The following is a 12,605-nucleotide window of genomic DNA, read 5'->3' as shown; positions in this document are numbered from 1 at the left end:
GAATGCTCTGCATGAGCGCTAACTACCTTAGTGGTTATGTAAGTACTCATGCAGTCATTTACCCGACTGTCGGCATGAGTGTTGAACTAGGCGTAACAGTGTGTCTTGCATGAAGTGTGCTTTAGATGTTAGTCCTAGTTCTTGATTTTATGGCCAAATGACTTGCTATACATGCTGGCCCTCCAGTGTGACAACTAGGCCCTGTGATACTGCTGCCACACTTCTTTATTGTCCAATGAGTGCCACTGGGACATTACATCACAGCAGACCAGTACAGAATATAGATGATGCTATTTATTTTAAATTTTTTAATCCAAGTTCAACTCTGGCTACCTATACAGACAGAGAATGGTACAATTCTGGTTGTCTGCAGTGACCACTAGGTGAAGCTTACTGTATACAGTGTGAGTGTTGGGCTATGTGCCCCCTAATATTCTGGAGTTTCCGGGTAGTATTCAGGTGACCAGTCACTCTTCCCCCTGTAATACACCCAGCATTTTGGTACTTGTTATAGTGAAGGATGTCCAGTGGGAAGCACAAGCTGAACATTAATTCCTCTAGGTACCAAGCTGGCAAGTGGCAGCATACTGCTGTTTTCCCTACAGGTCGGGCAGAATACAAGGATTTAAATAATGGGCTACAACTTAGTGTCAACTATGCACCTTGTAGCGCTTGTGGCCCCCTGACAGTTATTACTGCTGTAGTTAGTTATACCAAAAATAAAATGTATTTATCACACGTTGGCTGTCCTTACAACTGGACAGGGGAGCTGTTCACTCTGCTACTTGTGAAAAACCGCGGTGTGACAAGTCATGCAGCTGTGCACATGGTCCAAATTAGCAGACTGGCATAAGTATCTTGCTGAACGTTGGTAATCTTTTCCATGTTTTTTCCTTTACAGGAAAAGCTTACAAGGGGTATCAGTTATCTCATCAGCAAAGAGAGTCAAGTGAAGACCCAGATATCAGAACTGGAGATTTTAATTAGAAGAACGGAGGTATGTGATGTAGCTACCCTTTTTTTTTTTTTTTGTCAAAAATCAAGCACTTTATTTAAGAGTTTCTGCAAAACTTTGCATGCAGTTACATCTCGGGCAGATATGCAAACAAAGTGCTTTGGCGTGATTAGATGAAGCCCTACAAGTGGTTTCACCCTCTGCCTATAAAAAGGCTCCCAGAGGCTACTTGTGTGTAGTGACCTTTTTCCACTCTTAGAGCTTGTTGACCACTAGACACCTCTGACACAATCAGAGATTTCACCCATTTAGCAGTTTAAGTGGACATTATTGGAATGCACAAAGCTGGATAGTCATATTGCTGCCAACAGGGCTGTTCTGACCAGACTGTTAGGAAGTGTTGGCACCAGTGCATGTGTGAGGGCACACACTGCGACCAGGTTCAAAGCGCCCTCAACAGACCACCAGTACAGAGGATCATCTGCTTGTCCAACAAGCATGAGCAGCTCCCAACTGTTGTCCACCCTCCAAATACAGGTGGCATCATTGTTACAGGCCCCTGTGTGTTGGAACCATTTCCGGGTGATTAGCTGAAGGACATCTGCTCTCATGTCGCCTATTATATGTACTGCCTTTGGAAACTGAAGCGACAGTGGGTGGTGGTGTGAACAGCGAAACTTGACTACTATGGAGTGGAAGTGGGTTGTCTTCAATGACAAATCCAGGTTTAGTTTGGGCACAAAAGATGGCCATGCTTGTATTGGGAGACCTAAGGGTGAACTCCTCAAACCTGCCTTTGCTGTAGAGTGATATATACTGCCTCTCCCCACTCCTGGTGTGATGGTTTGGGGGGCCATCACATGCAACAGTCAATCACCCCTAGTAGAGATATGAGGGACAATGACAGCTCAGCGATATGTTCAGCCATGGCAGGGCTTCCATGTCTTGCATCCAAGCTAGAGGGGGCTGACGGGACTAGAGCCTCCCTTCAAGGAGTCAGTTTTCTGTAATTATCAATTTGCTCTGATTTTGTAATCACTCACTTAACCCCCTTAGTAACCAGACATTTAGTTTTGTTTTTTTTCTACTTGTGTTTTTCCTCCCCACTCCCTTTAAAAAAAAAAAAAAAAAAAATTGTGACTCCTTTTATCAATATACGTAGCTGTATGAGGGCTTGTTTTTAGCAGGATGAGTTGTATTTTTTTTTTTTTTTCAATGGTACGATTACATGCACCATATAATATACTGAAACTTTTAAATTTCCGCCACCTTTCATGCATCTAGTTTCTACAGTGCACGAACTGCAACAAAAATGACATGACTTTATTCTATGGGTCAGTACAATTACTATAACAAACTTTGTTATTTGCTTTGTTTTCATGCTGTACCAAAAAAAAAAAAAAAGATATTTAATTGGTGACTGACTTGCTCACTACTTCTACTGACGTGACAAACAGGCTTGGCTCCTGATGTGAGCCGGCCTCTGTAGGTGACCCATCACAGGTTTCTTTTGAACATACTTAGTGGGCTTGTGTGTAATCCTTATTCCTGAACTGTACGTGAAAAAGCATGCTAGATTGGCATTACTGATGCATTCTTCCAATTGCCCATATGGGCCTGCTTGCTTTGTTTTGTTTTTTTTTTGGTTCCTTTTTTTTTTTTTCTTTTGGTGTTCCTGTAGGGGACTTTAAACCTGTGATCTCCTTATTGCTCAGATAATACACTATGAATGATTTTCATAGTACTGCAATGTGTGTGACTATTCTGGTCCTCACAGGTCAATGTCTGTATGGTAAAGTAACTTTTTCTGCACTGATCCTCTATCTTTCAGAGCAATGGAGATCGAGCCGTGGAGGAGGCCAACTACAACTTTGATAAATTATTTAATATCTTGGGAGAGAGGAAGTCATTTGTGCTGCAGTCTATAAAGAGTTCCCAGTCTTCTAGATTAGAAAAACTACAGAGTCAACTGGAAGAATATCAGGGCCTTCTGGAGAATAACGGGCTGGTGGGATATGCACAAGAAGTCTTGAAGGAAACTGATCATTCCTGTTTTGTTCAAACTGCAAAGCAGCTGCACACCAGGTAGATGTGGTTATTTATCTTCCATCTCGCTTATGCACCCCCCTCCCCCCGCTGCAGGGCTCTCCTTTTTTTCGGCATGGTGGATGTCCTCGAGACGCCGTCGGCATTCCGGACGTATGCGGCGTGCAGTGTTTCCTTTTTTTTTTTTTTTTTTTTTTTTACTCCTGCTTTCCCGCGGCACAGAGGCAGTGACAGCTGTGTCTTGACCGTGGATCTCAACAGCTTCCATTGGCTTCAATGGAAGCCGCAGGAGCAGTCTATGCAAGAAACTGCACAAAAATAAAGCATGTTGTGGGTGGTTTTCCGTGTGCCAGGGAAAATGACATCTGCAGGTATTTAATTGCCTGCGGGTGCCCAATGATTCCCTATCAGCGCGGATCACGCGTTCAGGAGACCCGTGCGGTTTTTAAAATTACACTTTTGCTGTGTACATGAGGCCTAAGCCAACCATAGGTGGTATAAAGTTGGCCAGTGAGTTGGCATTGTGTGCTGTTCAATTTGGTCCCTTTTTAAACAAAATGCATGTAATTGATGTGCCTTAAAATAATTTACTTTCATATATCAACGCTCTTAAATATTTATATAGATCTCTCCTGGAAAAGTAATGAGCCAGTAATGAAGTCAGAATGGCAGTTCTACATAGAATTCCTGGAAGTTGTTTTTTTTTAAACTTTTTTTTTTCGTCTTGCTAAATAAAATAAAATCTGTTTAGATTCTTTACTTCATTAAAAAAAGACCTTTTTATAGGACCACATTCGTAGCTTTTATTTATCCATCAACGTCGCTGTATGAGGGCTTGTTTTTTTTTTTTTACGGAGCTAGTTGTATTTTTCAATGGTGCTATTTAATGTACCATATAATGTACTGAAACTTTAAAAAAAACTCTAAGTGGAGAGAAATGGGAAGAAAAAACGGCATTCTGCCTTTCAGTGCGTTTTGTTTCTACGGTGCATAAAATGCAACAAAAACCACAACTTTATTCAACGATGCCAAACTTGTATAGTGTTGGGTTTTTTGTTTTTTTTTGCTGTACTACTTAGATTCTAAAAAATTAAATATCTTTAAAAAATATATAGGTCTCCATCTTCTGCGCACAATAACTTTTTTATTTTTCCGTCGATAGTTGTGTGAGAACTCCTTTTGTGCAGTACGCCCTGTAGTTTTTGCATTAGTAGCATTTTAGAATACATAGGATTTTTTGATCGCTTTTTATTATAATTTTTTTTTTTTTTTATTGGCAACAGGGTGACAAAAGCACATTTCTGGCTTTTTTTTTTTTTTTTTTTTTTTTTTTTCGGACGATGTTCACTTTGCACGGTGTTACTTTGGTAGATTGGACTTCTACAGATACAGCGATGCCAAAAGGGGGATTTTTTTTTTTTGAACTATTATAACTTTACTTTTTCCTTTGTCCCTCCTGGGGGACAACAACTAGTGATGCTTAGATCGCTTATGCAGTATGATGTAATGCCATAGCATTACATCATACTGCATTCTGCCAGGCAGCCTATTAAACCACCCTACAGAGATGGCTTGATAGGCATTCTGCCATGACAGCCCTGGGGCCTTTTAGAAGGCCCCAAGCTGCCATGACACCCGCACAGCACCCCTAATCTTGCAATCGTTCGGGGGATTGAAGTGCCACTGTCAGACTTGACAGTTGCATTTAAAGGGTTAACAGTCCCGATCGGCTGCACGTCCGAACGGAGCTGTTGCCGCAGGTGTCAGCTGTAATAAACAGCGGACACCTGCAATGTATGGTGGGAGATAGCGGCGCTATCTCCCTCCATACATGTCCTGCAATGGTAGGATGTAAAAACACAATAGGGTGGTCACTAAGGGGTTAACAGCCTCTGTATTACTGTGACTTGAGTTTTTTTTAATTTGTCTGTGGTTAAGGCAAAAACACATGAACCATATACTCACCGCCATGGAGTGTATTGGCACATGAAGCAGGGTTTTTTCCCCCAGACGATTCAAACTCCGTTAATGCATGCGAGTTTGGGGGAAAAACAAAACTGGAAGCTAGGTCCTGTCCTTTCTCACACGTACTGCTAATGACGTGTGTGTGTGGTCACAACTGCATAGTGGGGATAGAACGCACTCATCTGTTTAAGCTCTTAAAAGTAGAATTAGTTAGCGGTCTTGCTTTCATTTTGTCTTACAGGATTCAGAAAGCTTCCGAGTCTTTGAAAACCTTCCGCCCAGCAGCAGATTCCAGCTTTGAAGACTACTTTGTTGATGTGGCTAAGGAAGAAGCTTTACTGAATGACCTGACCTTCTCCAAAGGTAAATTTTGTTTGTCTAAGAAGCTTCTTGAACTGAAGCTTGCAAGACCTTTCTGCAATGAGTCAGGCATAGTTCCTTAAGGACATGGCCTTTAACCCCCCCCCCCACCTCCATGCATGCACACCCTTTTTGTTTATAAAAAAGGTGCTATTCTATTCTTTACAGGATAAGTGGAGTGAGGTAAAGCAATTCTGCTATTTTTGGGGGTACTCTTTAACAGCACACACCATGACAAAAATGACATAACTTCTGTGGTTCTGCAATTACTACTTTTCTTTTTTTGTATTTAGCTCTGGATGTGCCTGAAATTAATATGAATGAAAGCAAAGTGTATAACAATGCAAAGATCTGTTGGCATTGGCCTAATGATTCAGGTCTTGCGGAAACCTATGTTGTTGAGTACCGGAAGCTTGACAAAAATGAAGATCCTTCGTGGAATGAAATTGAAGTTGCAAGCACAAGTAAAATAATCTCTGATCTAGACCCCAATAGCTCCTACTGTTTCCGGGTGCAGGGCATTAGAGGCAACATGTGCAGTCCCCACAGCAAAGAGATTATCCTCCAGACACCACCTGCCCCAGGTAAGCCACGTGTCATCGTTTCAAAGCATTGCTAACTCTTACTGTTGCATGAAGTTTAACCCCTTAGTGAGGTCAGTAAAAAGCGTATTTGCTGTCACTAATGGGCCTTTTATTTGCACATACATATTTTTAAGGCAGTGGCTTGGCTGACAACCAGACTCCTGCTCTAACAGTAGCAGAGAAACCTCAGATCCTTGCAGTTGAACCCCTTACATGCCACAATCAGTACCTGCATCATGTAAGCACATGATAAAGGGAGGGAGACCATTCTATCAAGATATCTGCATCCCACAGCGCAATCCCAAGGTTCCAATGGGTTCCCATGGCAACCAGAAGCCTGATAAAGGCCTGCAGATCTGCCATGTAACTCAACCTATGACAGACTATGCCTCCAGTGAAGTCTAGTAGGCTGCTAATAGGTTAAGTAAAATGCACTACATAAGTAATGCAATATACTACTACAGCAATCGAACGATCACATCTTCAACTCCCCTTAAGGGACTAAGTGTCAAATTCAAGAAGTCCAACTTTAAAAAAATCGGTCTTTAAAAAAAAGTCGACTTTGGGATACAGCTCTGCATTAATGAATGTTTACCTTTTTTAATGTGATGTGTTCACTTAAGCCTAGCCGCGCGGAGAAAATCTGCGTGATCGCCCATTGCTTTCAATGGGTCCAGTGTCGGCAGCCCCATTGAAAACATGGAGTACATTGCGCTCCCCTGACACAGCTGTGACAGCTATGGCAGGGGCTTCCTTCATCCTGTCGCAACTAAGGTAGAGGTCTGCGATGCTATACCATTGCTTTAAATCCAAATCACTGTCGCCTATGTGGAAGAGTCCTAAGGTGCACTAGCCTAAATGATTAGGCCATGAATTCCAAATAAGTAGATACAGCAATCGGTCCTGTCGTCCTGACACCAGCTCACCATCAGAGCAGGTGTTTCCATTTGTCTTTTTCTAACATCAGTTCACCATCCAGTTTACAACCCCCCTTTATTAGGCTCGACCATCCATCAGGGCTTTATTATTTTTTTTTTTTTTTTTACATCTTTGGGGCTTGTTCACCTTTTGTACTATGGTTTCTTTTTTACCATATAACCTAGGTGTATAAGTTTGTCCCTTTTTTACACCCCATGGTTTTAATTATTTATCAATACTGTTTTTTAGGTTTTGTAGGGTTTTTTGTAAGCGCTAAATTAGGATTTCTTAAGCATCTCTGCCTCTGTGAAACATGTTTACCTTAGTAGAATTGGGCCAAAAGAGGATTGTACTGTTGCCTGCATGGACATTCATGTAACGGATTCCTCTTTTCTTACAGTGTTTAGCTTTCTGTTTGACGATAAGTGTGGATACAACAAAGAGCGCCTAATGCTGAACGACAAAAGGAACTCTGTTGAAAGTGTAGCTGGCCATCCTCTGCTGCTCGGAGCAGAACGCGTTCAAGTAGGATGTTACATGTGCCTTGATTACATAATTGCAGATGCTGGCATCACTAAGGGCAAGCATTTTTGGGCTTTCTCTGTTGAGTCATACTCGTACATAGTGAAAGTTGGAGTTGCATCAGATATCAAGCTGCAAGAATGGCTTCATAACCCTCGTGACATCAGTAGTCCAAGGTAATATACAGGCCAAAGTAAAATGCTAATTTTGACTTCACTTGTTTTTTTTTTTGTTTTTAACATGGTATGCAGATAAAGATGGAACAATACCTCTGCAGCGCCACCTATTGGATGGCATCATTGCTTCAAATCAATGTCCAACCCTTTATACAGGTCTTTGTATGGATTCTGGCTTGGTTTTCAATTCCCTATCACTTTTATAGACAGCTGTTTCAGGGGTTTTGCCCTTCATCAGTGTGCAGTAGGATCCTGGCTTGGCTAGGAATGTGGGTCGAGAGGAGTATATGCAAATAAGTAAGATGGTAGAATGAATGGAGGATTTTTGGTTTCCATTTGAGGGCCATTAAAGCAGCATTTTTAAGAGGTGGAAACAAGTGGATGCTAAGCAAGGTGTTAAACTGAGCTGGTAATGATGGCCATAGGGTTGATACTTAATTTTGGCAGAGCAAAAACAGACCCTAAGGCTGGGTTCACACGGGACGAATTTCCGCTGGAAAACTGCAACTGTGGCCATCTCTCCCCACAGAGGCACCGCTGGGGGGTGGGGTGGGGGGTGGAATTTACGTGCAGTGTCCTTAATTTCCACGCCGTATGGCCGTTTACGCACGGTTTGGCCGCAGCGTGTGGACAAGATTTTAGCCAAATCTCGTGCACTTTGCTGGCTAATCCCGGGATTAAGAGCTGCATACAGACAATCCACGCAGAAATTGTGCATAAAATCCGTCCTGTGTGAACCTAGCCTTACACTCCTTTATTTACAGCTTCTGTAAATCTAAGCAGCTGCCTTGACAGTTCTTTATTCGTGATTAAATGTGGTTTAAAATATAAAAATTCAGGTTCTAGGAAAACACATTAATTTGTTTAAACTATAACTGTTTCTCACAGCAAATCTTATTTGTCTTCATCTAATATGGTGTTGTACGTCAGGCCCACCTTAGGGAATTTTCCACAGTCAACTCAAACTAATGGTTTAAGAAAAAATTGCTGAGACTTCTAGTTTTATGCTGATGAATTGTCTCTGGAAGAAAACCTGTACATATTGAGATCTCTTAAGGCAGGGTTCACACACGGCAGATTCCCGTTGGAAATCTCGCGGTTTGGCCGCAGCAAAAACCACGAGATTTCCGCCGGGAGGACCGCTGCAGTTTTAGCCGCTGCGGCTTTGAAGCGGTCCGGCCGCATGCTTTTCCGTTGCGGCCGGCTCTCCCATAGAGGAGAGCGCGGCCGTAACATAAATAAACAAAAAACTACTGTAAACAGACATGCGCAATCTTTTGAAGCGGCGGCCGCAGCCGCGGTTTCAAACGGATTTACCGCAGCGGATTAGCCGTCCCGTGTGGACGAAGTTTCTGAGAAACCTCGTCCACATGGCTGGCTAATCCCGAGATTAGCGGCCGCGGGCGGTTTTGCCGCGGGCGGATCTGCTGCGGCAGAACCGCGGCAAATCTGCCCTGTGTGAATCCAGCCTAAGTGTGCTTTATTTAACGCTTAGGATTGGGAAAGTTGCAACATGCGATGTTTTCTGAAAATAAGACCTACCCCAAAAATAAGCCTAACATGATTTTTCTAGATTTTTGAAGATGTAGAATGTTTAAGTATCCTCAAAATTCCTGAAGTATAAGCCCTACTCCAAAACTGAGCCCTAGTTAGTTGATAAAGACTATATAAATAGTGTCCAGGCAGCTATACATGTAAAAAAGTAAAATCTATTGGAGGAAAAATAATATAAGACACTGTCGTCTTTTGGGGGGGGGGGGAAAACGGGGGACTAAGAGTAAGGTTAAAGGGAACCTGTCACCATAAACTAAGTTATGGTGTTCATAAGGCAGGTTCCAAGGTGTCAGATGTAGTGGGTGTTTTGTTTTTTTTTTTCTTTATATTCTTTTTGTCCAGGTCCCAAATTGTCTCCTATCGAAGTTGACAGCAGTAGACTGAGTTCAATGGGAGCTGTACTTGTAGTACCAACCCTGATCACTGCTCTATGGTCAGCAGTGATCAGTGGGGATCCCGAGTAGCAGATCCCCCTGCCAATCAACTAACCTGTCTCATCAATAATTATAAATTCCCAGGATACCCCTTAATAAAGAATTCACCCTTGTTCTCTTCTCTCCTCCTAGGTATGATCAGGACAGTGGTCACGACAGTGGAAGTGAAGATGTTGCCTTTGACTCATCACAGCCTTTCACTTTGGCTACCATAGGCATGAGAAAGTTCTTTATCCCTAAGGCATGTAATGTTTCTACTGCTTATGGAGAGCGCGTTCTCTCCCTTCCTAGCCGGATAGGGGTTTGTCTGGACTATGAGAAAGGTAGAGTGGGCTTCTACGATGCCAACAGTATGAAATGTCTCTACGAGAGAGAAGTGGACTGCGTTGGAACAATGTATCCAGCATTTGCATTGATGGGCGGTGGAGCTATCCATTTGGAAGAAATCATCAATGAAAAGCACTTGGATTATTCTCAAGAAATGGAATGACCGAGATATGAATTGTCTCAAGAAATGGAAAGACCGAGATATGAATTGTCATCTATTAAGCGCCTGAATTCTGAAATACATATCAAAAGATGTCCTTAGTGCGTTGTCTGCACCTCATTCTCATCATTTTAAATGTCATTCCACTGTCTGGGTTTTAGCTGAAGGCAACTGGAATAAGCCTTCAAACACACAGTCTGTCTGAATGTTTCTCTTAAAATGACTCCTTAAAGGGCTTTTTTAATAGAATGAAATATCCAATTTTTAATATCTAGAATAGTTTAGTTCTAGATTGTTTTAGGTGTAGCGACTGAATTGATGAGAATGCTCTTAATGGGAACCATTTTCAAGTGTTGGAACATTTATGTAACATCGGTGACTTCCACCCCCCCCCCCTTTTTTTTTTCTATTTTAGATCTCTTTATTTTAAGCTCCTTTAGTATAGCAGTGACCTCATTGATGTGAATGGTTTTAAGTGTGTTCACTTGTGGGCTGTCGGAAGTACAATGACTGTCTTGTATGTATTTGACTGTTTTTTTTAAGTGTAGTATGAATTACTGACTTCAAAACCATTCACCAGAATGTTTCTTGAAACACCATGTCCTTGTATGTACTATTTATGATGTGGGAATGTCTTGTCAAGCATTAGGATTCTAAACCACTAAACACACTGGGCACCGTTTTGCTACTGTAACAAACCGAAAGGTTTATATATTCGGTTAGATCCACAACTGTCATTGTAAAAGGGCTACGCTTGTGCACACTGGAAACGGAGTTTATTTTCCAACTGGTAACCTTTTGTACTAATCTATAGGCGTTTGGGGTTATAGTATCGTTCTCGGGTCAAAGGCTGAAGATCCACTGGAGATGGCTATTGTGATACAACCTTACATCAGTGGGCTTTGTATGAGATTATAGCAAGAAGAAAACCTCAAATGACTCCACTCTTATCTTTGTCCGATATTGCAGATCGTCCCCATTCACCTATTAGATGGCGGTGCAATACCATTTGCAGTCCATAGTTACATGGGCTCTGAGCCACAATAACACATCTTCTGCTCCATTGCAATCCCTTTTTTATTAGCCTCTCGTGTTCAGATTGCAGACTAAGGTTTGGAGAGACGAGCGTTTACTAGAACTTGCAATGAACCGCACTACAACAGACAACGTCTCTACCTAGTTTTACTCTAGCATTTAAAAGGATAATGGTTATTTATTTGGTTGCTATGGGCCACTAGTCCACTCTTCCTTTTGCACTATGTTTTTACAAATAAGCCTTAATATACCTTCGGGATGCCTTGATATGTTCTCTGAAGTCTCATGAAATACAAATGAACTCTATATAGGGGTATTTAACACTAACTACCTTTTTTCCTTACTTCATCTTCACTCTTGTGCACTGATCCACTTATTTCACACACGTCACAATTGTCCACCTATTTATTACCGGTGGTCTGAAAGAACTTTTGAATGTTGCTATTGGGAAGCAATACACACAAACACACAATGTATTGGTTCTCTGCATTGCTGGCTAATGGTTGAATGCAGCTAGTGGAAGTAGCTATTTTTCCTTTTGATTTAAAGGCACTTTATAGCATAGACCTTTCTGTGGACTATGCAATGTAGAAATGTGCAATTATGCTGCTAGACAAACATTTTTGGTACTACTGTAAAGGAGTAATATATACATTATGCAGCTCTTGATTTTCCTCAAAGCTTTACTGTTAAGACTTCTGTATGCAAAAAACTAAATGTTTTGTTTTTAAGTAAAATATTAAAATTGTTTTTTTTAAGCATATGGTCTCATTGTATAACATTTTTTTTTTGCCAGCTTTCTGAGTAGCAGATGTGACAAAGCTGGAACTGCACACCATGTCCTTGCCATTGGATTGACATGTTAGTTTATTATAGAACAGCGGATCTCAATCTTGTTTCTATGTGTAGGGTCTGTTTTTGTTCATATTTCGTTAGTGAAGAATATCTGAGCAGTTCTGCCAGGATATAATTGCAATACTGGTTTAAAAAGTAGACTGCCTTTTTTTTACTTTTTTTTTTTAAAGAAAATAACTTGCCCATCAAGTGCATTTGCATGTCAAAGGTATGGCATTGCTGTATAGAAATCAGTAGTACTGCATATTAACCCCTTCAGTGGCATGTTTATTACAATGTCATACCTCACAGGGCAGGTTTTTTAAATAAGTCAACAATCCAATTTAATATCAAGTAGTTAAAGAATGCAACAATCACATTGCAACCTTTTTTTGTAATGGGAGGATGCAGTATAACCATTTTGGAAAATAAAACTAAAGTCATAATTTTGGCACAATCAAGGAGATTTTCTGGGCATGCCACTAAAGGGGTTAAGTGGTTAAAGGAAGTGAGTCTGTGTAGGAATAATCGGGTCGGTGTAGGAATAATCGGGTGTAATACCAGAGACTTGTTCTGTGTGGGGCTGGAGCAGGAAGACTGTGGCCAGTGATTAACGACTGACCATGTGTCTTGACAGCAGTCATGAACTCCTTCAGTGGCGGTTTCTTACCACCCTATCAGACCTACCGGGGCAGTTTTGTTTTTTTTTTTTAAATGGTCCAATCATTTAATGTC

At 41.4% G+C, this 12,605-nt stretch overlaps 1 protein-coding gene across 2 annotated transcripts in view; it reads left to right on the top strand.

Moving 5' to 3' along the window:
• The window catches only part of TRIM36 (tripartite motif containing 36), an 87,678-nt gene extending 75,947 nt beyond the window's left edge, over positions 1 to 11,731 (top strand). For both annotated transcript variants that reach the window (XM_066603077.1, XM_066603078.1), the window contains exons 5-10: positions 902 to 997; positions 2,787 to 3,040; positions 5,208 to 5,329; positions 5,620 to 5,910; positions 7,229 to 7,526; positions 9,647 to 11,731. In XM_066603077.1, the coding sequence (XP_066459174.1) occupies positions 902 to 997; positions 2,787 to 3,040; positions 5,208 to 5,329; positions 5,620 to 5,910; positions 7,229 to 7,526; positions 9,647 to 10,004 (1,419 nt within the window). In that variant the 3' untranslated portion in view covers positions 10,005 to 11,731. The remainder of the gene's footprint in view (positions 1 to 901; positions 998 to 2,786; positions 3,041 to 5,207; positions 5,330 to 5,619; positions 5,911 to 7,228; positions 7,527 to 9,646) is intronic.
• Positions 11,732 to 12,605: the final 874 nt, after the last annotated feature.

Source organism: Eleutherodactylus coqui, chromosome 5 (assembly GCF_035609145.1).
Source record: "Eleutherodactylus coqui strain aEleCoq1 chromosome 5, aEleCoq1.hap1, whole genome shotgun sequence".
NCBI classification, from domain to species: Eukaryota; Metazoa; Chordata; class Amphibia; order Anura; family Eleutherodactylidae; genus Eleutherodactylus; species Eleutherodactylus coqui.
This window is presented reverse-complemented; position numbering and strand designations above follow the sequence as displayed.